The sequence below is a fragment of the Dama dama genome, chromosome 33, assembly GCF_033118175.1.
Source record: "Dama dama isolate Ldn47 chromosome 33, ASM3311817v1, whole genome shotgun sequence".
NCBI lineage: Eukaryota > Metazoa > Chordata > Mammalia > Artiodactyla > Cervidae > Dama > Dama dama.
This window is the reverse complement of record NC_083713.1, coordinates 36870352-36896443: the sequence shown is the minus strand read 5'-3', so window position 1 is coordinate 36896443 and position 26092 is coordinate 36870352. Positions and strand designations below refer to the sequence as shown.

Sequence of the window (26092 nt, the reverse complement as noted above, 5' to 3'; positions counted from 1 at the left end):
CTCCAAGCAAGAATACTGGAGTGGGTTACTGTGCCCTTCTCCAGGGGATCTTCCTGACTCAGGGATTGAACCTGTGTCTCCTGAAATGCCTGCATTGCAGGTAGATTCTTCACCGCTGAGCCATTGGAGAAGCCCAGAAATCCTCTTCAGTTCAGTTCAGTTCAATCGCTCCAACTCAACTCAGTGTCCAGCTCTTTTTGACCCCATGATGCAGCACACCAAGCTTCCCTGTCCATCACCAACTCCCAGAGTTTACTCAAACTCATGTATGTTGAGTTGGTGGTGCCATCCAACCATCTCATCCTAAGGGACCTAAGGGTCCCCTCAAAGTTTTATAGCTGCAGCAAAATGGGCTGTTTATTTGTTTCTCCCAGGAGACCTGAAGCTCCATGAGGGAAGGAGTCTGCCTCACTGTTGCATTCTAATGTTTTGTACATAACCTAGAACGCAGTCAGCACTCAGATATTTGTTGAACGAACACATAAACATATACAGAGAACTGTATCTGTTACTTAAGTGACAAACACTGAGGTCCAAGTGAGTCATGAGTCTTTTCAGAGCAAAATGTCCAATTGGTCTAATTTCTGCTCAAATGGGGGTCTGTAAATCTTTCACAACGTTTTCAAGAGCTATTGCTTCAGATTTTAAAATCAGACAAATACTTCTAACATATGCAATTTTCTCTTATGCTAAATGAAAGCTAAATGCACATGAATCAATATAAGGATTATCTGTATTTTGTGGACATGGGTGGTCCAGACACCCATGAGGAGATAAATAAATGTTTGAGGTGGGTCCTTCAATGATTTTTACAACCAATGCCAATTTGGCAAGCTTGACCGGGCCCTACCAGTACAAGGAACCATGATTTTGGTATGATGTTGGGGAATTTGTGGCTTCCATCTGCTGGTTATCTCACAAAATGTGGAGCTGAGAAAAATCACATACTGATTAAATCATAGAATCCCACACTTGGAAGGGACTTCATGAGATGATCTGGGCCCGCCTCCTGAAGGTCAATGCATAAATCATCTTGTGCAGATGGCTGTTTATACTATTTTTAAAGCTCTTTAAGGATGGAGATTACACAGCTTCCCTTGGTAGTCTGATCTTCATGGTCAAGAACTTCCTTTTTTAAAAGCTCAGCTTCTCATTGCAGTTTGGCCCATTTCCTTTTTCTCAGTTCTCTGTGAGTGTGGAGAGTACATGATCAACCTTTCCTGTTAATTATCTCTGGCCGACACTCCTACTTTCACAATTAATTATTAAGATGTATGCTGTACCTCCCCCCTCCCCCACAAGCTACAACGGTTGAAATTCACTTATTTTTCAGAAGACATTTTTCCCCTCAATATACGATGATTTTTGTAATTAAGAATTTTTCTCCTTGGAGTATATGCTATACTTTGCTATATAAAACTGGTAATGGCATTTCTTCTTAAGTCCAAATCAGCTGTAAATAAACAGTATAGTTTTCTTCTTATCTTACCCCAGTATCATGTTTGCTGTTTAAATTACAGCATTTCCTTTCTGTTTCTGGCACATATTATGTTCCACAATAAATCCCAAGCCTTTTACTGTCAAACTGCTATTTTCTATATGTCATATCTGTGTAATTTGTCTTGGGTCTTGCTGTAGGCTGATGAATGGCCCCCTCAAAAATGTCACATCCCAATCCCCAGAACCAGCGACTATATTACCTTACATGGAAAAGGGGACTTTGCAGATGATATTGAATTAAAGATCTTGAAAGGCAGAAGTTATCTGGATTATCTAGGTGGGCCCAATGTAATCAAGGAGATCCAACCAGTCCATCCTAAAGGAGATCAGTCCTGGGTGTTCATTGGAGGGACTGATTTTGAAGCTGAAACTCCAATACTTTGGCCACCTGTTGCAAAGAGCTGACTCATTTGAAAAGACCCTGATGCTGGGAGGGATTGGGGGCAGGAGGAGAAGGGGATGACAGAGGATGAGATGGTTGGATGGCATCACTGACTCAATGGACATGAGTTTGGGTGGACTCCAGGAGTTGGTGATGGACAGGGAGGCCTGGCGTGCTGTGGTTCATGGGGTCTCAAAGAGTAGGACACAACTGAGTGACTGAACTGAACTGAATGTAATCACAAGTGTGCTTACAAAAAGGAGATAGGAAATTAAGGCTCAGCAGCAAAAGAGATATGATGACAAGAGTAGAGATTGGAGAGAGTCACTTGGAAGATGGAGAAAGAGGCAGGAATGCAGAGGAATGAAGACAGTCACTAAGAAATTGGAAGAAGGAGGGAACCAAAATTTCTCTAGGGCCCCTGGAAAGAGTGTGGTGCTGCCAATACTTTGGGCTCTGACCTGTAGGAGTGTAAGATAATAAATTTATATTGTAATAAGCAATGAACTCTGTGGTAATTTGTTATAGCGGGAATAAGAAACTAGCACAGCTTTACTTATGAGAATGTCTGTGCTTGTCTTGAACTTCATGATTTTATTTAATAGACCACTTTTGGATTTATCAAGGTTGTTTAGTATTATGTTCTCACCATCCAAAGCCACAACAATACCAGCGGGTATTTACTATACTCAGTTCAGTTCAGTCGCTCAGTCGTGTCCAACTCTTTGCGACCCCATGTATCGCAGCATGTCAGGTCAGAAGATATTAAGAAGAGGTGGCAAGAAAACACAGAAGATCTGTACAAAAAAGATCTTCACGACCCAGATAATCACAATGGTGTGATCACTCACCTAGAGCCAGACATCCTGGAATGTGAAGTCAAGTGGGCCTTAGAAAGCATCACTATGAACAAAGCTAGTGGAGGTGATGGAATTCCAGCTGAGCTATTTCAAATCCTGAAAGATGATGCTGTGAAAGTGCTGCACTCAATAAGCCAGCAAATTTGGAAAACTCAGCAGTGGCCACAGGACTGGAAAGGTCAGTTTTCATTCCAACCCCAAAGAAAGGCAATCCCAAAGAATGCTCAAACTACTGCACAATTGCACTCATCTCACACGTTAGTAAAGTAATGCTCAAAATTCTCCAAGTCAGGCTTCAGCAATATGTAAACTGTGAACTTCCAGATGTTCAAGCTGGTTTTAGAAAAGGCAGAGGAACCAGAGATCAAATTTACTATACTATTGGTAACTTTAACTTCTTATCAACTGTTTTGAAATAATTTAAGTAATAGAAGATTCCATTATTGGGAAGGAGATCCAACCAGTCCATCCTAAAGGAAATCAATCCTGAATATTTATAGGAAGGACTGATGCTGAAGCTGAAACTCCAATACTTTGGCCACCTGATGTGACGAACCAACTCATTGGAAAAGACCCTGATGCTGGGAAAGATTGAAGGCAGGAGGAGAAGGGGATGACAGAGGATGAGATTGTTGGATGGTGTCACCAAAGTGATGGACATGAGTTTGAGTAGGCTCTGGGAGTTGGTGATGGACAGGGAAGCCTGGCGTGCTGCAGTCCATGGGGTTGCAGAGAGTGGGACACGACTGAGCAACTGAACTGAACTGAACTATGTGCCAGGGACAGCACCATGCGCTTGGAATGTGCTATCTCAGTTAAATGCCAAGACATAACCATGAAGTAGGGGTTATTAAACCATTTTATGCACCAACAGAGGTGTCATGAAAGTCCCAGTCTGCCTGATTTTAAAGCTCATCTCCTTTCAACTTGACCTGCCACTGCTCTCTGCTCTATTTCTCTCACTGGGATATAAAAATGTTAAGAATGTGAAGCACATGAATTTTCAAGGAAGATGTGTTACTCTAAATGTAACTTTTTTTGGAAAAAAAAAAAAAAAAGGAAAAGTTAGTTTCCTAGAAATGCCACTCATTTGTTCCAGATGTCAGATAGAAATGATTTCAAACATCAAAATGCAATGATAATTGTTGGAAAAGTGAGAGAGATCATTCAAAAACATTAGGGGGAAAGTGAGAACTCTGCCTTGGCAAGAACTTGTGATTTCCTAGGGGAAACAGCATTTCTAAACAGCAAAACTTTAGAATTAGTTTCCAGAAAATTTATTGTTTAAACTTATGTTCTGCTCTGTGAAAATAAGTCTCTGAACTCATGTTGTTCATTCTTCAGTCGTTTTTTGGTTACCTGTATAATTTGACCAGTTAGGTTAAGAAGGGTGGTATTTTATCTCTGTGTCTGCTTCCTTCTCTCACTTCTCTCTGTTTAAAAGAGAAGAGAGTGCATCTATATTTGAATACCAACCTTTCCCAATTCTGCTTTCCATTTGGTCTGCACAGGCTGGGAGGGAGGAGATACAAATTTGCTCTGAAGTCATCTCCTCTTAACAAACCAATCAACAAATATTCAATCAACAAACAATTCAATGGACAGGAGTTTGAGCAAACTCTGGGAGACAGTGAACGACAACCACTCCTTGGTTCTACTAATTAGCCATCTCCTTCCTCCTACCATCTGAACAATTAGTAAATTTTCTCTGCTCTCTGGGGCTTCTCAGGTGGCTCAATGGTAAAAGAATCTGCCTGCCCATGCAGGGGACACAAGAGACGCTGGTTCGATCTCTGGGGGACGTTTCCTTGGAGGAGGAAATGGCAACCAACTCCAGTATTCTTGCCTGAAGAATCTCATGGACAGAAGAGCCCACTGGGCTACATTCATAGGATCCCAAAGAGTCAAATACAACTGAATAACTAAGAATGCATGCGTGTTCCATTCTGTATAAAACACTATACAAAGATAGCATAATCAAGCGTTTCCTCATTATCCCCCTCCCACCCCTTGATGATGAGCCAGTAAACACTTACCAACACATTACTGTTCAACTCAGAAGTGGCAATTTCGGGTGTGGAGGTGGAGGTATTGCCGAAAGTGGGGGGAGGGAATAATGGGGGAGCAAGGTCTCTCATGGATACCTCAGGAGGGGAGAAAGGCGGTAATCTATTGCTAGGACACTGAGCAGGAACAGAGTACCCAGAAGTTCCTGACTCTGGGCGCCAAGCAGGTCAAGCTAGAGGTGTTTTGAGGAAGAGCCTTGTTATGGCTAGCATGATTTCAAATACACTGTCTGGCTTGCCATTGCTAACTTAAAACACACAAGGTGAGAGCTGCAAGTTAAGCTTTATTTGGGGCAAAATGAGCGCTACAGCTTGTTAGAGAGCACTTCAGAGTTCTGGGAAAACTTCTCCAAAGAGGCAGGGAGGAGGTTTAGTCCATAAGTGATTTTGGTGAAGGGGGAGTACAGGCAATCAAGCACACATTTTTGCAGAACGTTTCTGCTAGTCATGAGGAGCAGATGTCACCAAGAAGGAATGTAGTGTTTTTCTAGATATGCAGAGATGTAAGAATTCGGCGCATAAAATCAGCTCCTAAAAAATACCTGTCTGAAGACCTGTTCTGCCAGTTTTTCCCAGAGCACAGAGGGCCTCATTTCTGCACTCCACCCTGAGCTCCTTTCAAGGGGTGTTGAGGGTCAAAAGCTGTAGCGGCACATGATTTAATCCTTGTAGAAGTAGATGGCAAGTGCCAAATCGTGGCTGACAACACTGAGGTGAACAATGTCTAGTGCAGCCAGGCAGTTGGCGGGGAACTTAGGTTTTGCAAATGTTTTGATAGAGGCATGGTTTTTGAGGCAAGCAGATAGATATTTTAGAAAATATCTATGTCTTCTGAGCTGACAGTGCATGTTGTCACCTGAGTCGTGTTTGGCTCTTTGCAACCCTATGGACTATTGTCTGCCAGTCTCCTCTGTCCATTGGATTCTCCAGGCAAAAATGCTGGAGTGTGTTGCTATACCCTTCTCCAGGGGATTTTCCCCACCCAGGGATCAAACCCGCATCTTCTGACGCTCCTGCATTGCAAGTAGATTCTGTACCACTGAGCCACTGGGGAAGGCTGTCTGATCTGAGCTGACCAGCTGGAGGTGTTTTTGCAATTCATCCTCCAGGCTGATAGTCACCACAGCCATCTCCCACCTGGCGGGGAGGATGCAAGAAGGGGGGCATCCAAATGTCTAGCGAAGTTGAGGTGTGTTGGCTGAGGTGCTGGTGTCTCCAATAGCAAGCTCCTGGGCTGGGGCTATGTCCTCTGAGGCTCTGGTGTCTTGGGGATGGTGGAGGCCAGCTCCAGGGAAGGTGACCTCCCTGGGGAGAGATTCATGGAGTGGCTGGCTGGTGTCATGTTCCAAGTGTGTATGTTAGAGGCCTGTCTCAGGGCGAAATCACAAGTGCAGAATTTACTGCTAGTTGAACACATCTCAGGGAGCTCTGTAGGATCATCAGGGGCACCTTGCAAAGGAGAGTGTGATATCTGTGACTCAGCTCTGTGGGGAGTCCTTCCATAATGTTTAGCTTCTGGGCACAGTGATGGGTTAATTGTAGGAACGTTTTGTGGATGGCAGCTTCACAATCCAGAGAGTGTCCAACTGAGATTATATATATAGTAGGATCATTAGGACACAAACCTGCCAGCCAGATGGGTCTCGTTTGATTACACTGGGAGGCCATTCTGCCTGGAATATGATCTGAGGCATGGTATAAGGAGGGAACTGGCTTCCCAGGTGGCTCAGTGGTAAAGAATCTGCCTGCCAATCCAGGAGATAGGGGTTCAGTCCCTGGGTTGGGAAGATCCCCTGGAGAAGGAAATGGCAATCTGCTTCCAGTATTCCTGCCTGAGAAATCCCATAGATAAAAGAGCCTGGTGGACTACAGTCCATGGGGTCACCAGAGAGTTGGACACCACTGAACGACTGAACAGCAGCAACAATCAGGAGGGAACAGCTCCTTACGTGTCACTTCCATTGGCGCCGTTTCATGTAGAGGGAGGTGAGCTCTGGGTCAGAATCCACACCTGCTAGCGTGCTGGCTGAAACTCTTTTCACAGGGCTTGGTGCTCACCCATCCTGCCTGCAGTTGTTTACCTGGCTGACTTCCGCAGGTCTCAGGGGTCTACTAACTATAGGGATGCTATCATACCGGCTTGTACAATTGAGAGCAATAACCGTAACAAAGGGAGAGTATTTGCATTGGCCTAGCTTGCTGGGCCGGAGAAGGCAGTGGCGCCCTTCTCCAGTACTCTTGCCTGGAAAATCCCATGGACGGAGGAGCCTGGTGGGCTGCAGTCCATGGGGTCGTGAAGAGTCAGACTCAACTGAGCGACTTCACTTTCACTTTTCCCTTTCAGGAATTGGAGAAGGAAATGGCAACCCACTCCAGTGTTCTTGCCTGGAGAATCCCAGGGACGGGGGAGCCTGGTGGGCTGCCGTCTATGGCGTCGCACAGAGTCGGACACAATTGAAGCGATTTAGCAGCAGTAGCAGCAGCTTGCTGGGGCCTCCTTCAGGGCGAGCAGTCCGGATACCATCAAAGATAGAGCTGCTTTGGACCAGCAGGTTGTTTCCTCAACCCCCAAGATGTCTTAGGATCCTGGATTCCTGGGTTCTAATGTGGATTTCACTTCCTAATGGGACTGACACCCACAAGGCAGAGGGCCTGTGTTCCTCTCTCTGAGATCCACACAGTTTTCCCCTAGTGGCTTCTGAAGCAAAAATTTCCACTTGTAAGATTTTTGATGAATTTTGTTTAATTAATCAGCCTGAACAGTGAGGCGGGATCAGTGGCCTGAGCTTGGTGGCTTGTCCTTCGCCATCATGTGGGCCAACGATATCTGCATAATCATGATTTCTAAGCAATTTCCTTCCCTTAGTTTTTGTGTTCTTACAGAGTCATACTGCACCATCCGCCCTCAGTAGGGTTGCCAGTATGCGGAAGATGGCGAGATTATTGTGAAGTCAAACTGTTAAGGGGAGCATTTATCTGTGACTGGACATGACTGACATCCTCTCTAAGATGAAGGAGGTGAATGTTCCCTGGAGGTACTGTCAGGGAAGTCTTTGGAGAAGACTGTTGGTGATGTGAGGGGTTTAGAGAACAGGAGTGACTAACTGACTGGCCAGGAATTAAGCAGTATTAGAACTTGGGTTAGAACAGTATTAGAATTAAAATTTTTGTCCTTTAGGGAAATCACTTATTGTTTAAAAGCTTGAGGAACATGTCTCTGGGTAAGCCACCTCTCTATACGTCTGGCCACTTGGGGTCAGTAAGCTAGGTGGAAATTCCGTAAGATTCCACGTTCTGGATGGATGTTGGCTAGAAGTAGGATATGACTGAGCAGCTTGGGAAGCAAAATGGTACCTTGATCTGACCCTGCAATGGCCAAAGAGAATGAGCACATCCCTGCTGAAGAGGGAGATTATATGATGGGAAGCAGTGTTTCTGGAGGGAGATGCTGGTGGGAGTCCAGTGAAATTACCCACCAAAGTGGTTTCGTACCGACTAGTTCCAGGAAAGGGCAGTGGCCCTGTGATAAAAATCTCTTGCCAAAGCAGTAAGGTTCTGTCCCCCCAGGGCATGTGTCCCCACCTGGCAGCCTTCCAGAGTTTTGTTTGGGAGCAAAGGGGACAATTATCTGCCACCATTTTGTCTAGAAGCAGGGTGAGGGAAGATGCTGTGCCTGCTTGCCCCACCAGTCACTCCCCAAAGGCCTAATATGATGTGGGCTAACTCTACTAGTGAGTGTCTTGTCTCTGGAGGAATAGTTGTTTCTGAGGCTGTGTCTGATGCTCTGAGATGTGGCTCATGGGGACTTGGAACAAGCATGCAATTTGGATAAAGAGTCTGCAATGTTGTTACAGTGTTATGGTATCTTTTTGGTGTTAGTTTGTGTGTGTGCATGTGTGTGTGTGTGTGTGTGCAGAGGCATGTAAGTGACCATCATCAATATATGTGACCTGGTTATCTCTAAATGGAGGCATCCCAGAGAGGCTTTCCCTGAATCATGAAATAACGGTTTTGCCATTGTCCAGACCAGGTTCCGAGTCTGCTGACAATAGCCCAGGAGTCAATAAAGATGCATTCCCTTAAAGAGTCTCTCTCCTAGCAGTCTCAAAATTATTATATAAGGATTCAGAGTAGGACTCCCCAACATGTGCTACTTTAGCATGTGGGTTATTTTGAGCTTAAAGGCAATAGAGACCCTTCAAGAGAAACTATTGTCCCTTCCTTAACTAGCCAGAAGAATTTAGATTGGAGATTTTCTCCAGTAAAAGAATTATTACCAAGAATCTCTCATGTATGTGGGAGTCTCTGACCCTCTTATATATGTGGGGTTCCTGAATGTATCATTTGATTTTCTCCTGTTAATCCTGTTAATTTAATTGTGCTATGCTACACTTTGCCACCCCATGCAACCCACCAGGTTCCTCTGACCATGGGATTTCCCAGGCAAGAATAATGGAGTGGGTTGCCATTTCCTTCTCCAGGGGATCTTCCCGACCTGTGGATCAAGCTTGCATGTTCTACATTGGCAGGCGGATCCTTTACCACTGAGCCACATGGAAAGCCTGTAGACCTGGGAAGCCAGAAGAACTTAGAAGGGTATAGGGTAGCATTTTTCCTCCCCAACAATTACACTAATACTTCTGGAAACAAATCATGCTTATGAATTGAAAATTTTTTTCTTTTTTAATGGCAGTACAGTTCCATTTCGTGGGTGTATCTTGATTCATTCAAAGGGTGTTTTGTGGGTATTCAGGTTGTTTTTAATTTTTTACAGTGGATAATCAGTAATAACAAAAAATAATCTTGTACATAGGTAGATTTTTATTTTAAATATGTATCATTAGGGTAAATTTCTAGAACTGGGGCTGCTGAAGAAAAGCGTAAATGCCTAAGTATTTTTGAACATATTGTTAAATACTCCTGCAGAAGGGGTAATAACATTTTGTATGCTCATATGCAGTGTTTGGAAGGTTCTATGTACCCACATCCTCGTCAACAGACTGTATTGTTAAGCTTTCAAATTAGAAATAATATCTCAGTACAGTTTTATTTTGTTTTATTCACATAGATATTTGCAGTTTTAAATTTATTTATCAAGGTATAATTTATATACACATGCACAGATCTTGAGTGCACATTTTGCTGATATCTGATAAATGTTCACATTGATGTAACCCACATGTTAATCATGAAATAGAGCATTTCCATCATTCTAGGAAGCTCTCCAGTGTCCATTCAACTCAGAACTCCACACTTCCCTCCCCAGAGGCACTTACTAAGCACCCTCATTTTTTAGTTTGTGCTGTTCTTAACCTTCATAAAATAGAATCAAGTAGTATGGTCTATTTTGTATCTGGATAATTTTGTATAACATATCATTTGCAAGGTTTGTTCATATTGTTGCCAGCATTATAATAATTTGTCCTTTTATTGCTGTATAACATTTTATTGGAAGAAATGCCAGTTTTCTGTCCATTCTTCTGTTTATGGACATTTGGATTTCCAATATTTTGGCTAGAACAACCTTGTTCAAATCATACACACACACACACACATTTTTCAATGGCTATGCAAACAGTTTGTCCATTTGTTGAAGCAACTTGATTCATTCAACCAGTATCCTACAGATGGATGAGTATTTAGGTTGTTTATAAGAATCTGTTTCTTTAGGTAATATATATAACATGCGTATATTAAATTTATAACAAATTGCCAGTTTTCCCACGTGACCATCTCATTTTTACTATCACTCAGAATATATGAGACTTCCAGTGCCATAGCTTTGCCACCATTTAGGCTGCTGACTTTTACAAATTTGTTATAAACCGGTAATGCATTAAGTGAAAGTGGTAGTCGCCCAATAGTGTCCAACTCTTTGCAACCCCATGGACTAAAGCCCACCAGGTTCCTCTGTCCATGGAATGAATTCTCCAGGCAAGAATACTGGAGTGGGTTGCCATTTCCTTCTCCAGGGAATCTTCTTGACTCAGGGATTGAACCCAGGTTTCCTGCTTTGCAGGCGGATTTTTCATTGTCTGAGCCACCAGGGAAGCTCAACACTTTAATTCTATATTATTATATTTTTATATGCAGCCTGTGTGGAGATAATGATAAACTTTTTCTTTTTAAATCTCTTAATATGGTATATTACAATAATTGGTTTTCTAATATGGAACCACCCTGGATAATTTTGGAATAAACTAAATTTAAACATAGTATATTATTTTTTAAATTTATTTTTAATTGGAGAATAATTCCTTTACAATGTGTTGGTTGCTGTACAGCTATCTAATATTTTTAATATGCTGTTGCATTCTATTTTCTGGGATTTTTAGGATTTTAAAATCAGCCTCATATGTGAAATTAGCTTATAATTTTCTGTTTTTTTTCTTCTATCTTTATCAAGTTTAGGTATCAATTTTATGCTCTCTTTATAAAAAGACTTAGAAAATTCTTTTTCTTCTTTTCTCCCCCTAGCCTCTGGAATAACTTATGAAGTATTGTGACTACCAGCTTCTTTGGAAGTTTGATAAAATTTCCATGCAAAACCATCTGGACCTGGTGACATTTTATGAGATAGTTCTTTGATTTCTTTGTCCATTTCTTCTATGAAAATTGGTTTATTTAAGCTCTTGTATCTGTGTTAGTGTCATTTTTTACAGATTACATTTTCTTTTCAATTTTATCTATCTTTTCTAGGTTTTCAAATATATTTTGTGTTAATATATCATAGACATTCTCAACAGTCTAACATTTGTTTCAGTTTCATCTGTTTCAATGGTTGTTTCCCAATTCATTTTTATATATTGCTGTTTTCTCTTATTTCTTATTTGTTTGTAGTAATTTCTAATTTGTTGTAGTAATTCTTGTATATATTGCTAGATTTGATTCATCAATGTTTTGTATAGAATTTTATTTACCTATGTCCATGAGTCAGATTGATCTGTTGTGTTCTGTTTCTATAAAATCTTCATCGAATTTTTCATCAAGGTTATCCTGGTCTCATAAAGTGACCTGGAAAATATTTTTTATTTGCTACTTATTTTGAAGAACTTAGGTAATATTGGTGTTTTTCTTCCTTAAATGTTTAGAAGAATTCACCTGTTAAGCCATCTGGGCCTGGAGTTCTTTTCTGGAAAACTTTTTAAAATAACAGATTCAATTTCCATCCATAACAGAGGACAATTAAGATTTTCTTCCGATTTATGTCTATTTAAGCAACATTTTTCAAAGGAATTTGTTCATTTTATCCAATTGTCAAATTTACCAGGCATATAACTTTTATGTACCATATACTTATTATTCTTTTATTGTTTGAGAGCTCTTTAGAGAGGCCTGCTTTCATTATAGATATTTGTAATTTTTCCTCCTTTTTTTTCCTTGCCTAGTCTTGCTAGGGGTTTATTAATTTTATTAATCTAGTCAAAGAACTAAGTTTGGCTTTGCTAATTTTTAGTGCCAAATTTTCTCCATTTTATTATTTTCTCTTACATTTTTTAAAATAATTCTTTTACATTTTGAAATTTGCTGTCCTTTTTTCCTTCAACTTTTTGAGGTTAAAAACTTAGGCTACTGATTTTCAAAAAAAAAAAAACCTTAGGCTATTGATTTTCAAATTTTCTTCTTTTCTAACAAATACATTTAAAGCTATATTTTATTCCTAAATACTGTTTTATTTATATCAATTATTTGCATTTATTGTGTTTTCATTATAATAGAATGCAAAAGTGTTTTTTTATTTTTTTTATGATGTCTTTGATCCATGGTTTATTTAGAAGTGATTGCCCAGTTTCAAGTGGTTATAAATTTTTAAGCTATCTTTTGTTTTTGATTTCTAGCTTAATTCCACTATGATCTGAATGATTCCAAACTTAGAAATTTGTACAATTATTTGTATAACTAAGGTTTTCTTTGTGGCCAACTATATGGTCAATTTTTGTGAATTTTTCATTGCATTTTGGAGAATGTGTATCCTCTTTCATCAGAATTTATAGTTCAGTTAGGCCTATGAGATCTATCTTATTGATTATGCTATTTAGGTCTCTGTTGTTTTCCTGACTCTATCTTGTGTTAAGGGAAAAGAGTTTAGATTTCCTTTTATCAGTTTATCTCTATTGCTTCTTGAATCTCATGTAGCTTCTGCTTTATGAAAGTGGTTGGTGTGTTATTGGCTGTATAAATATTAACAGCTGTTATAGGTCTTCATTATGATTCAGAACACTTAGCATTTTAAAGTGTCTTTCTTTTCCTTAGTAACTTTTTGCTTGAGTTTTAACTTTTGGTGTCAAGAGTGCAACCGCATCAGATTGACAAGTTGTTCACCATAAACATACACAATGTTTTGTGATTATTATCTCTTTGTAATACAAGAGAGAAAGAGAGTTGGCAACATTGTCTGTATACAGAAAAAAATACCCCTAACATGGCAATGAGCACCAGACTGGCCCAAAATACTGGACATTGTAGGACAGGGAGATAAAAGTACAAGGTATGATAGACAAACTTAAATGTCTGCAGGTGCCAGACAAATAAGATATAAAAATAAAGTGGGCCAGGGAAAGTGGCTACTTATGCATATTACCTGAATGTAAATGTGTAACATACACAGATCTGTGTGTGTGGGGTATGTGTGTGTGTGTGTGTGTGTATGGGGGCACAATAGTGAGTTGAAAATCATGTGACCTTTCAGAAGGAGGCAACTGGTACACATCTTTAGAAGAGATTTGGTTTGTGGGTCTAATATTGCCTGATGACTTAATTTTTTAAGAAATATGAGAACTCAACATTTTAATATAAAATACCTTGGTTTTTTGCTGTTGGCTGAAAACATTAAAGTACTGTGCAGCAATTTAAACCATGAAACCATATCTGTGCATCAGATTTGGAGTATGGCTTACCAATTTAGGAAGCAGGGGTATTTGGAAAGAGTGGGACCCTAAAGAAGAGAGAATACAGACATTGATGAAGAAGCTTGAAATTTTTATTTAGTCTATTTTTTTATATACTGAAAGTTGAGCATTTTTATGACAAAAGTTTCAAGAAGAAAATTCTCTCTCCCATTTCACAACTGTGGCTACCAGTCCTTCTCCTTAACTTATTATAATGCAAATATGTTATGATTGGAGTGATTTATATATACAAATTATATCACAGAAAAATAACTTCATTGCTAAGCAGGTTAGCAGAAGAAAAGAAAGAGAATTCTGAATTATCATATTTTAAAGCTGATATTTTAGCATTATTTTGACAATGGTGTATTCGATTTATAATCTTTTGGTTATACAATATTAAAAGAAAATTTATTTATTTGCATGCAAGCAATATGGCTTTAGAATACAGCTGTTAAATTTACAGAACTTAAAATTTCAAACATCCCACATGGCTGGCAGGTGATATTGTGAAGATGATCTTGAGTAATGAATGACACACTTATTTCCTAGAAATTAAAAAAAAAGAGAGATACGATTATTTAACATAGTATAATACATAGATGATAGTTAATTTAGCCAGAAAATGTTTCAATGATTTATTTTGATAAAGGCTGTTCATCTTCTCATTTTATGCATCCGTTTGTGTTTTGAACTCTTCAAATATTTACCTTCAAAGATGGCTTATCCTAACTTGGCCCTAGCGAGAAATATAAAGTATACAGATAATTATAAAAAGTAATTAAACCAAGCTATTACATGCCTGTTAATCTTGGCATTTAAATTTTACTGCTATGCTTATTGCATTAAGTATTTAAATATCACATATACTGGTATTTTACTTTGTGCTAAAATTTCAACATACACAGAAATTTGCAATATTATTAATACATGACCAGCTTAACATCTCCATACCTGTATTCCTAATGACTTGTCCCTTACCAACATTCAGGAAAAGTGTTTGGAATCAATGAGTGAAAGGATAAAATTGTAATGATCAAAAACAAATATAATAATATACTCTTGAATGATTCATAATTTTGATTGTATACCAAAAGAGTAAAGACTCTCTCCTTCACATAGCAACAACCTACAGCAGTATGATAATATTTATGAAAGTTTTGAAGGTTTCAGGGATGAACTAAAATATAGTCACCTGTCAGTAATTTTCGTCTGAAGCAACCAGTTTATAAAGTCTCGGGTGGCAAGACTATCGAGAACGGTGCTCATCTCATCAGAGAAAGAGCCATCTGCGTGTCTGCGGCGGAGTTCTTCAACGAGGTTGACTTCTTCTGGGAAGCTGAGAAATGGAGGGGTAAAATCAGCATTTGGTTAAACGTTTCAAAGAAATGCTTATTGGTTGCCTGTCACTGGTAACCTGTGTAAGGGTCAGTGAGAAAACCATATGTTTCTATTTACAGAGGGCTTACTACAAAAAGCCTCATAGAAACTTGAATGACAGGTAGGGAATTAGGTAGCCAAGTGCAGAGCCAGGACCTGAAACAAAGCCCTTTTCTGTATTCCAGCTGCTTCTAAGAGTTTAGTGTATTGTCAACACAGAACTTATTATTGAAACTATTGATTTGTCCATATTCAGAATGTGGACAAGGAAATGGCACCCCACTCCAGTACTCTTGCCTGGAAAATCCCATGGACGGAGGAGCCTGGTAGGCTACAGTCCATGCGGTCACGAAGAGTCGGATTTACGACTAAGTGACTTCACCTTCACTTTTCACTTTCATGCATTGGAGAAGGAAATGGCAACCCACTCCAGCGTTCTTGCCTGGAGAATCCCAGGGACGGGGGAGCCTGGTGGGCTGCCGTCTATGGGGTCGCACAGAGTCGGACACGACTGAAGTGACTTAGCAGCAGCAGCAGCAGTTGCATATTCAGAAAAATATAGTATATCCTATAAAACTAATGATGAGCAAAACAGCCTTGCCAAGTACAGTCTTAAGGGATTAAACCTTAGATATTTTCTCTGACTGGTTTATTTAACACAATTTTTGGTATCTCTTTAAAACACTGTAAAATAATCTTGTGTGACTATTTTCGGATTGATTTTATAAATTTTATTGCTGCTGTTTTAAAAATCAGTGACAATACTAGTTCCCTTTTGTCTTGAGAGTTCCTTAAAGTCTCAATACGCTTATTGAAAATCTCACTAAAGACATCCCTGATGGTCCAGTGGTTAATACTCTGTGATTCCAACTGCAGGGGCCCTGGGTTGATCCATGGTTGATCCACATGCCATAAGGTACGGCAGAAAAACCCAAAAAACAAAAATCAAACAACTAAAGATAAAAATAGAGTGGAACATGAATTTCTTGATTTTCATAAATCAAAGTCAATCAAAATGGTCACAAGAAAATGAGACGGTCTCTTTGGTTGGCGGGTCTGTTTGGTTGTGATAAGATGCAAGGAAGTACTTAAAGGTCTCAGGCTCATTTTCAACCATAATAATTTAATGATTATCTCTATTGTAGTCTCATAAAAAATGGATACATCGTTAAATAGATGAATGTTTCCACACATCTTTGTTTTGAATGTCATTTCATTAAACATCTTTCGTTCCTTCCTGTCTTCATCACATTTTTACCTGAATACTTACTAACACATAAACTATGTAAATATTTAAAATGAAACTAAGTTTTCAGCATTATTTCTTCTCTTCCCTTATCCCTAGTTTTCCGGGACAGTCCTAGTTTAAGCTTATTTTCCTGGTGTAGTTATCAGAAACACTCTGTTTATCTTCAAAAGTATCCTGGACTAGCAAATTAATACCTTTTAATACAACTAATACTGGGGGATAAATAGTAACCTGTGTGACGCTATCATTAATACTTGCTCTGAAAGATAGAACAGATGAAACTTTTGTAAACTGTCTCCCACCAACAGGAGTTATTTCCTTACTTTGTGAGACTATATTAATGGCTTCATAATGCAGATCCATTTATGGATAACTGTAATCTAAGTTTTCAGCATCAAGCAAAAAAAAAAAAAAAAAAAATTAAATAAGAATATACAGACTTACTCTCTCCTTCCTCGGCCTTTCACCAGCCAAGCAATGAATTCCTTGGCAGCTTGGCCTTCCAAATAAGAACTTACATCACTGGTAAAGGTCCCTTCAGCATGTCTCTCAAATTCATCATGACGTTTGGCAATGTTATTCCTGAAAGAAATGTGAAAGTTAAATTGAAGATCTGTCTCTTTAGCAATATGGTTCTCACCTATAAGCAATGGCAGCTTCGGGTTCTGGATTCTGTGTGGAGGGGGCTTAGAGGGAGATTTGGGGAGATGAGGTTGTGTAGCGGACTCATCAGAAAGCTGCATTAATTATTAGGAGTGAAGGTTGATGGGGGCAGTCTAATGACAATTAAGGGAGGCTAAGCTCCCTCACTCCACCCAGTGACCCATTTTCACCTCCTCTGCTTGTCTGTGTCATTAATTCTTAAAGCTGCCCTTACTTCAGTCCAAAAGCATGAGGGCTAGCTACTGTGCCATGCCACTTGCAAACAAAGCAGCAGCTTGTCATTTGTACACATGGGGTCGTGTGTGCATGCTCGGTCGCTCACTTTGTGACCCCATGGAATGTAGCCTGCCAGGCTCCACTGTCCATGGAATTTTCCAGGCAGGAATACTGGAGTGGGTTTCTATTTCCTACTCTGACACATGGGGTCAGAATTAGTTTATTGAATCAAAGGAAAGCAAAGGAGTGTCACAAAATGTCATTGAAAGGACCACAGGATAATGGATTAAAGGAAATGTGTAATGGGCTAGCAGTGAGGAAAGCTAAGAAAATGACCCTACATCACCCTCAGGTGTGTACAGAATGCCCCATGGAAGGGTTGACCAGAAAGATGGTCAGTTGCTCCATCACATATAAGCCCTGGAAGGTTTTATCTTAAACACAACAGAAACTGCCTGGGAGCTAGGATTATTTTACATTCATTTGTCAAGTTGTGGCATTGTCTCTCTAGAAATGAAGACAGTTTGCATTTTTTCAAATTTGTTATTTCTCCTGTTTCACCAATGCAGGCTTAGTAACTCGGTCATGTCTGACTCTTTGTGACCCCATGGACTGTAACCCACCAGGGTCCTCTGTTCATGGAATTTTCCAGGCAAGAATACTAGAGTGGGTTGCCATTTCCTCCTCCAGGGGACCTGCCTGACCTAGGGACGGATCCTGCATCTCTTATGTCTCCTGCATTGGTAGGCGGATTCAATACGATTGAGCCACCTGGGAAGCCCCATCTGTAATCCTTAGCAAGAACTTCTAGTGTCTTCTTTGACCATGATCACCATCTTTCCTGTACTCTCCACTTTAAGAATTTTTGGTCAACAATCCTCTTTAATTCTTCTTGCTGGTTTCTCTCTTTCTCTCTACCCTTCTCCATTCTATCCGGACAAATATATTCCTTTTCCTGATTTTTAGATTCCTTCAGCTACTTTGCATGCATAACTCCCTCCCTTTATGGGCCACCCTCCAAAGAAATTGTGAAATTCCACCATCCCTGTGAAACCCTTGTGGCTGATTTCCTCCAGTAGCCTCATGTAGCAAATACCCCAACACTGTCAAAGAAATTCAGCATTAAAATGTATGCCTTACGATAGGCTTGTGTTCCTATGTGCCTTCTTCTCTCTTTATGCTGTGCTGCTAGGCTGTAATTTTAATGTGTATCTTGGATTGTATTCTACAAGAAAAAGACTGCATCTGTTTCCATTCCTTACCGTGATGAACTTGGCTAGAGGATACTTTGAATGTGATCATAGTCATAAGTTTGAACCCTACAAGAGAATGAATTTGATCTTGTCTTTTGGTCAGGAATTAAATTCCTAACCTTGCAGTTTCATAAAAGTCAGCTTTCAGTTTTAAAGTAAAATGGGCAACAGAGTAAATATTGCTAAGACCAAAGTTGAGAAAATTATTTAAAGTCTATGTCCCATTTGAGGGTAGATAAGAGTTTTGAAGGGGTGACATGTGGGACATGCAAAGGCATAATGTGGAGGTTACCACCACCAAGCTTAAAAATCATCAGAATCAAGTGAGTTTATGAGCATTATTTGATATGTATGATAACTTAAGTAAGTCAGGAAGAATTTTAGACATATTTAGGTAATACATTTGAGTGTACATTTCTGATCAGGTTCAAATTCTTACTTGTTTCTCTTGGTATTCATCAACCACTGCACGAAATCCTGGGCACGCCTGGAGTCCAGGTACTTGCTGTAGTCACTGGTGAATGTGCCCTGCGAGTGGCGCTTGTCTTCATTGATCTGATCTGGATCGCTGAGCAAGTCGGTCTGGGGAGCTGGGAATGAACTGTGAAGAACAGTGATTGGTGCAACTATATCTCTCCTCAAGAGTAGATTCACTTGAGAAGCAGCTTCTCTACAAAATATAGAACCACATGAAGCTGGAAGGCAGGTTCCCTGAACATTTTAGTTGGCAGTTCAGAAAGACCTTAATTTGCCATGGGAATCCCATGGTTTTACCAGAGTTGAATACACTCTGATTTGGAATTCTAGCAACTGATTTTTCAACTGGCTTCTCTTTTTCTGAAATAGGATTAAATAAAGCTTTTTTTCAACAAATTCATTTGCTCATTATGTTAATAATGCCAGAAGAGAGCAACACGCTTTGAATATTTTAAAAGAGTGAAGCGTCCCAAATCATTTTTATTTGGGCAGCAGATTTATATTCCAAATTCTGTTTTGCATATATTATTATAAAAAAGTAGCTCCATCACCTGGTTATGTGGCAGCTAATGGAAAGACAATTAAAAGTTCAGAGAAAGAAAAGAAAAAGCCCACTTGCTAATTTGAAACTATGTAGTGGATAATCCACATGCCAATAATCAACAGTTGGTTGGCATGGCTATGTAGGGAAATATTCAATATGATTAAGACTCAAAATAGAAATGAGATACTATTTTTACCTGTCAAATTAGCAAGGATTAAATACCGGGGAGGATATTGTGAGAGGAATATTTCTATAATGCCAGTGGGAATGTGCATGTGTATTAGTTTTCTGGAAAGCAAGTTGGCAAGATATTATAAAAAATTTAAACTCATTCAAATCCTTTGACATAATTATTTTACCACTAGAAATAAATCCTCAGAAAATAGTAAGAAATGTAGGAAAAATGTTATTGGCAGGCTTTTTGTAGGAAAATTTGAAGAACTCTTAAGTATTCAAAAGAGGAGGGGCAGCTAAATAAATATTGTACATTTATCAGATGAAATAATATGTAGTAATTAAATATCACACATTTAATAGATATTTGTAATGTTATAAAAATAATCTAACAATACAATTCTTAGAGAAAAAATACAATACAAAGCTGTAAATGACCTGGGATGTATTTATATATAGTACAAGCATATTGTCTATCATGAATGTGCATGTAAAATTTCTTACTAATTTTACAATTAATAGGAAACAATGTTATTTTTTAAAATAAATAAAAAGAAAAAGTTGGTATGAATAATTAAAATGATCTACCAGGCAGTGTGAGTGATGAATGGACAGATAGGATCAGCCAAAGATTTTGAAGAGCTATAATTTCCCATGTATCATATTTTTCAACATTCTCCACTCCTTTGGTTAGGAAATAACATACTCCTATCTATACTCTGGAAAAGCCTTTATCACATTGATACTTTAAACATTTGAAAACTGTGCAGGGCATTTATTCCAAATTGCTGAGACCTCCTTACTAGTCACAGTTATCTTGGGCTGTATTATAAGCATAGTGCTATGTTAGTTCAAATCTAAAGATTTAATACCTGGATTTCTCCTCTGTGTCCTGAAGGGAACGTTGCCAGCTGCCTTGTACCAGCATCACAAACAATCCGGCCACAAAGTAAAGGCTTTTCATTTTTGCTGCCTGTTTAAACACAGAGTCAGGGGAGACATAAAGACACTCAGCCATATTTAAAAGTGTCAGGTGAATTAGTTGAGTTTTGACTAAGTAAATATTGAGAGTAGAAAGAAAAAACTAGTCATCAGTTTTATTTTGATTATATTTCTAGCTTAATTTAAAATATTATAATATGTTTTTCTTGCAGGGTTTTTTTTTTTTTTTTTTGTGGCTAAAAAGAATACAAAAGATGTGTAGCACTATGGAGCTTTTTCATTAGTGTAGGATACTTCTGTTAATAATTGGAAGGCTCATTTCCAGACTTGAAATTAAAAATGTCCATGATAAACATTGAAAATACCCACTGTAGATGATATGCTACATATGGTTAGCTTGAATGGCACCTTATCCATGATCCCACCCTCTTCACTATCAGTCTGGCTTTCAATTAATAGTCCTTCACTTCCAAGCGTTTACATTATACTGCATTTCAACCATCTTAAAGCAGCCTCAGGCTACAACTTGGCATACCAGCTGTCGGTTCAGATGTATTATTCATTTATATTTTAAATAGTGTAACTTGGTCTAGACTCTGTAATTATAAAGCGGCCAACAGATTTGAGGTATTTTAGGGTGCTTTGACCTGTTCTAAATTAAAGGAAAAAAATCATTTTAAAGACAAGCAATTTGCAACAAGAACTAATGCTTCTGGCAACTTGAACAATCACAACTAAGAAACTAAGAGATCACTGTCATAAAGAAAATTAATGCTTGCTTCTGAAGTCTTGGAAGTCCCCAGGTTGTTTTATAATTGGACTGAGTCCAGGATGTGTCATTCACTGCTAGTGACACCCTAGACCATGTTGCAAGATACCTTGCATCATAAGCAGATGCCCCGTGAGGGCATAGGATGCCAAGGACATGATGATGTACTGTGGATGGGGTGGGGTGGAACCAGCATGAGTGTGGGGCAGAATGACCCCACAGGACAAGCATCTCTACTTTCTGAATGAAAACCTCAAGTCCAGTGTTTGTTGTAAACTTCTCTCTGCTTCTTTCAAGCCCGACCATATTTACTTTGAGAAGTGGGGATTTCAATCCAAGTTTGATTATGCTTATTTGTTAAAAATTTGACTGAGTATTTTTAGCAAATGGCATTTGGTTTGAAATGAGTATTTTACAAATATTATCATTTTAAACTATCAACCTTGTCTTTAACATCTTGGCCATACTTCCTATCTTTCTTTGGCATTAAAACATGAGGGCTGTAAATACCTGCAGTGGTATTTTTATTTTTCCTTTGAAATGTTGCCTTTTAGATTCAATGATCAATCAGATAAAGCAACACAATAGGCATTACATGTTCATCCTTTATTCACCAATATTCAATTACTAATTTGGTGTGCTTCTGTGCTACAGTTGGCAAACTTTGGAAACCTTGCCAAATATATAGGCAGGGTCTTTGATTGCAATTTTTAATTATAAATTCATATTTTCAGAAACATAAAAAATTAAAGCAAACATTCCTCTTTAGGATTACATCATTGTTGGAAAGTCAACTGAAAACTATAATTGCTTTCATGTAATGTCCTTAAAGGCTTTACAATATCTTCTATTATATTCTCTGGAGGCAGATATGGAGCAGGTAGTTTCTGGGAGAGCTGGTATAAGAAACAACAATATAGAAGTCAGTGTTTGAAGTCCTCCCGAGGCAGTAGAATATTTCTATTCAAATAAGTAACTGATTTTTGAAACTTTATTTATTCACTGTGTAAAAGTCAACAGAATTGTGAAACATTTAAGAATAAGGATTTTTGAATACTGCTACTTGAGAAAGCAAACATTTGCATCATTTTGGTATCAAAATCTCATTCAGTAAGGAGAGACTTTCCAATTACTCTCCCACCCCTGCTTTAGCCTACAGAGAGAGTCTGCAGTTATAAATAAAACCTATATATTTCCACTCAAATTTAAAAGGAGATGTGGTACCAATCTTATTTCCTAAATAGGAAGTCTTTGGCAAAGATTAATCTTTGATCTAGGCAAGGTGACATATATTATATAGTATATCCCTAAGTATACTGGTGCCATAGGCCAAATAAATTCTTTTAAAACTGGCTAGATAATTTCTTCTCACAGGTATTAATTAGGATGTGTGGAAGAACACACACCACATGGAAATTCCCTGGTGGTCCAGTGGTTAAGACACTATGCTCCCAATACAGGGGCCATAGGTTTGATCCCTGGTCAGGAAACTAAGATCCTGAATCTGATGGGGAGAGGTGAAAACCAACAAACACAAAAAACACCATGAAATCATTTTCTCACTGAAGATCTTTGTAAAGTTGTTCCTTGTCCTTAAGAGCTTAAATAGGTACTTTAGAACATCTGATTTTTTTTCTTAAGGTATTTACTAAAATTTCATTTTGAAATGTAAACATTTTAGATAGTTTATTTATTACTATTGGTCCCCAAAACATAGTAATTATTAATCTGTGCTTTTACTCAGCTCCATCCACAGAATTCCCAATAACTGATGACATTTCTTCTCTGCCCTAAATACGCTATGTCTTATCTACAAAGAACTGATTTTATGGACTTTGATTTCTTGATAGCCTTATCAGAAATTTGAATATTTGAATGATGCTGTTGATTCTGCTCTTCTGGAAAACCATACGTTTTCATTGGTAAGAATCAATTACTATTATAACCTCTCTAATGGGCACATTTCTGCTGTTTAAAAGGCGCCTTCTGTTCAAAACAATATACACATTTATCGAATCCAAAGAAAAATATTTGTTTTTCAAAATGTCACCACTGATTTTTAAAATGCAATTTTCATTAGTTAAATTTTGTAATAAGTGTCTTGATTTGAATCTTTGTTTTTCTTTCTATCTCATATCTTTTCATTGAATTATTTCTTTGACTCGCTTCATTTCAATTCTGCCCCGCGTATTATAATAACAAAGTATAAGTTGAAAAAACAGCACTTTAATTCATAATACTTTGCCCCCTTACGAACACTTCACTGTACCCTAAACAGAATGTACAATCTTACAATCACTCATTATTACTCTTACCTTCTGACACCAGGAGGTGGAAGAGAGCAGGTGGAGAGAGATTGAGCCCTCGTCTGGGTGTGCAGTGGCCTGAGTTCTGTAGTTGTGCACCAAAGCTCACTGCCTTTATATACTCTCCAGCAGTGTTGAGCCTTGCAGATATTATGCTGACAATATAAATTTTTCATCTGTGAATAATGGGTTTTTGTTACAAACGATTTCACTCACCCACTCACTTTGCTCATCTGCATGATAAGCCTATATTGGGTGGGAACTCGGAGACCAGGAAACTTTTTATTTACTCTTGCTTTTTTTTTTTGGTTGAGAATGGAAAGGGAAGTTTGGAAATTCACCTTCACTCTTGATCAGGAATGAAAATCACTTAAGTACTCTGATGTGAATTTTTATGTTGCAGACAAAAGAATGTGAAATTATATAGTCCATGGCCTTTAAGCATAGCCTTATTTGAGGGTCTTATAAGCCCTTCTTTGCTATTTAGTTATAATGAATTTATCTTAATAGAATAATCAATTCGTTCTTTCATCTATCCAAATAATAAATCACTCACTCAAAACATTAGGGATCTTCTCATCAACACTATATGAAATTAATTTGTATTATTTTGGTGAGAAATTTTAAAGAATATCAATTAAGAATTTTCAATTAAAAATACCAATTAAGACTGTTGTTTAAAATGGGATTCAGGAAGAAAAGATAAAGCAAAGTGAGGATTAGACATCCTAGATGGGTGATGCTAATATGACAAGGTCTAATATTTCTTTTTTCTTCCAATGCATATTTAAAGGCTAACTATTGATAAGAGAGCTGGACACTAATTTTCAAAAGAATGAGTTACTACATATCTGTCATATTACTGAGCTTTGTGATCTGCCACTTAAGACTTCAATGATCTATGGGATTTAGCAGATACGAGTCTGATCACCTTAGAGAAATGGGAAAATAGGAAACGTCTGGACAGACAGCATGAGCCAGTGTTAGTGTAATCAGATTTTAGTCTGGCTGCTATCAATAAGCTGTGTGGCCTCAGTCAAGTCACATACTCTGTTTATGCTTCTGCTTCCTGTTCAGAAATGAGAGTGTTGTTGATTAAATCAATCTTCTAAACTAAAAATTTGCTTTCATTCAAAAAAAAGCCTTGCAACCTTTGCTAACTAGATTCCGACACTCTAACATAATCAACTGCATAATGAAACTTGCACAGCGGTAAATCAGAGACAATTATAGAAATATTCCCAACGAACTTAAACAGTTCCCTTTGTGGATTGGACCCACCGTTGGATGTAGAGCTGTTTAAACACCATAAGAGATCAGTTCTTTGTGAAATTAGGTAACCTCAGGAAGGGGTATTCGTCCTGGTAAATTTCTGGTGGTATATCATTAATGTTAGCTTTGCCATCAGAAGTGTGGTCCAAGCACCAGTATAACCTGGGAGTTTGCCAGAAATGCAGACTCTCAGGCCCAAGCCCAGACTTACCGAGTAATTTGTATTTTACCAAGCTTCCCAGGCGATTCATATGCCTGTTAAAGTTTGAGAAGCACGACTGTATAAAATACCTATCTCATTTCCTTCACCTTCTCCCCGGGCTTGCTGGAGTTTTGACCTGAGGACTCCTTTCACCAGCAGATGGGGTGAAAGAGCAGAGAACTGCGGCACACCTCAGGGCCGGCTGGATCCTCACGGATACATGCTGTAATGACTTGAAAATGTGGATTAGTTTGACATAGGAGCAAATTGTTCTTCCCTCTGGCCTCAATCCTCATGTGTGTATCGGCCATATTTGTCTTAAATTGCTTGACATTCAGTTTTATTTTTTTCCCTTTGCCTCTTTGAATAGAGGTTTCTTACCCTCTTTCTGTCTCTGTCAGTCTGTCTGTCTCTCTTTCCTTTGCAGATGCTATTTGTTTGTGGGAGCAGCCCTAGGAAGACGGCCCTATGATGCTGTGCATAAGGGCCTTAACATGGCATCTGGCATCTCAGTAAATTCCCTCTCCCAATAGTTCACCACAAAACTCCTTTTGAGCCCTCCACTCTACTTGCTTTCTCTTATTTCAGAAGTGATTATGCTCACTTCTTTCAGGAAATTTCCTCTAGTGTCATCTATCTCTAGCCCAACACCACTGATTCCTGGGGGTCCTAATACCATTAACAACAAGCATTCTGAGAGGATAGAAGCACTAAGAGTCCCACTGAATACGGCACCTCTCTCCCTCCTTGGAAGGAGAACTCAGGCTCCCTCATGGACATTGTATGGTCAGAAATTAAGACAAACATCAGGTGCCAGTTGGACTAGTGGATCTTCTTCCAATGACTGTCCCAATATCAACCTCCACTTGGTATTCAGTTCCTATCATTGCAGTTATTCAGGCAGGAAAAGTGGTGACCCTATATTTCTGTAACTAGTATTAAAAATCTT

General features: G+C 38.7%; 1 protein-coding gene across 2 annotated transcripts; it reads right to left on the bottom strand.

Annotated features, from left to right (window-relative positions):
* Nucleotides 1-13770: 13770 nt before the first annotated feature.
* On the bottom strand, nucleotides 13771-23824 carry GCG (glucagon). Of its 2 annotated transcripts, XM_061135223.1 has the most exons (6): nucleotides 23679-23824; nucleotides 20525-20625; nucleotides 18897-19058; nucleotides 16770-16907; nucleotides 14892-15035; nucleotides 13771-14244 (listed from the first exon to the last, which is right to left on the bottom strand). In XM_061135223.1, the coding sequence occupies exons 2-6, from the start codon at nucleotides 20614-20616 to the stop codon at nucleotides 14238-14240; spliced, it is 543 nt and encodes a 180-aa protein (XP_060991206.1). In that variant the 5' UTR covers nucleotides 20617-20625; nucleotides 23679-23824; the 3' UTR covers nucleotides 13771-14237. The 2 variants fall into 2 exon arrangements, with proteins under 2 accessions (XP_060991206.1, XP_060991207.1); XM_061135224.1 differs by lacking the exon at nucleotides 13771-14244 and having other exon boundaries at nucleotides 14888-15035.
* Between the last annotated feature and the right edge of the window lie 2268 nt (nucleotides 23825-26092).

What these genes read in the sequence shown, in the direction of transcription:
- GCG (XM_061135223.1), bottom strand. Translation starts at nt 20,616, where the DNA reads ATGAAAAGCCTTTACTTTGTGGCCGGATTGTTTGTGATGCTGGTACAA. An exon ending in ATGAATACCAAGAGAAACAA is followed by an intron (nt 16,908 to 18,896) that starts GTAAGAATTTGA and finishes CATTTCTTTCAG; the next exon opens with GAATAACATTGCCAAACGTC. An exon ending in AAAGGCCGAGGAAGGAGAGA is followed by an intron (nt 15,036 to 16,769) that starts GTAAGTCTGTAT and finishes TCCATTTCTCAG; the next exon opens with CTTCCCAGAAGAAGTCAACC.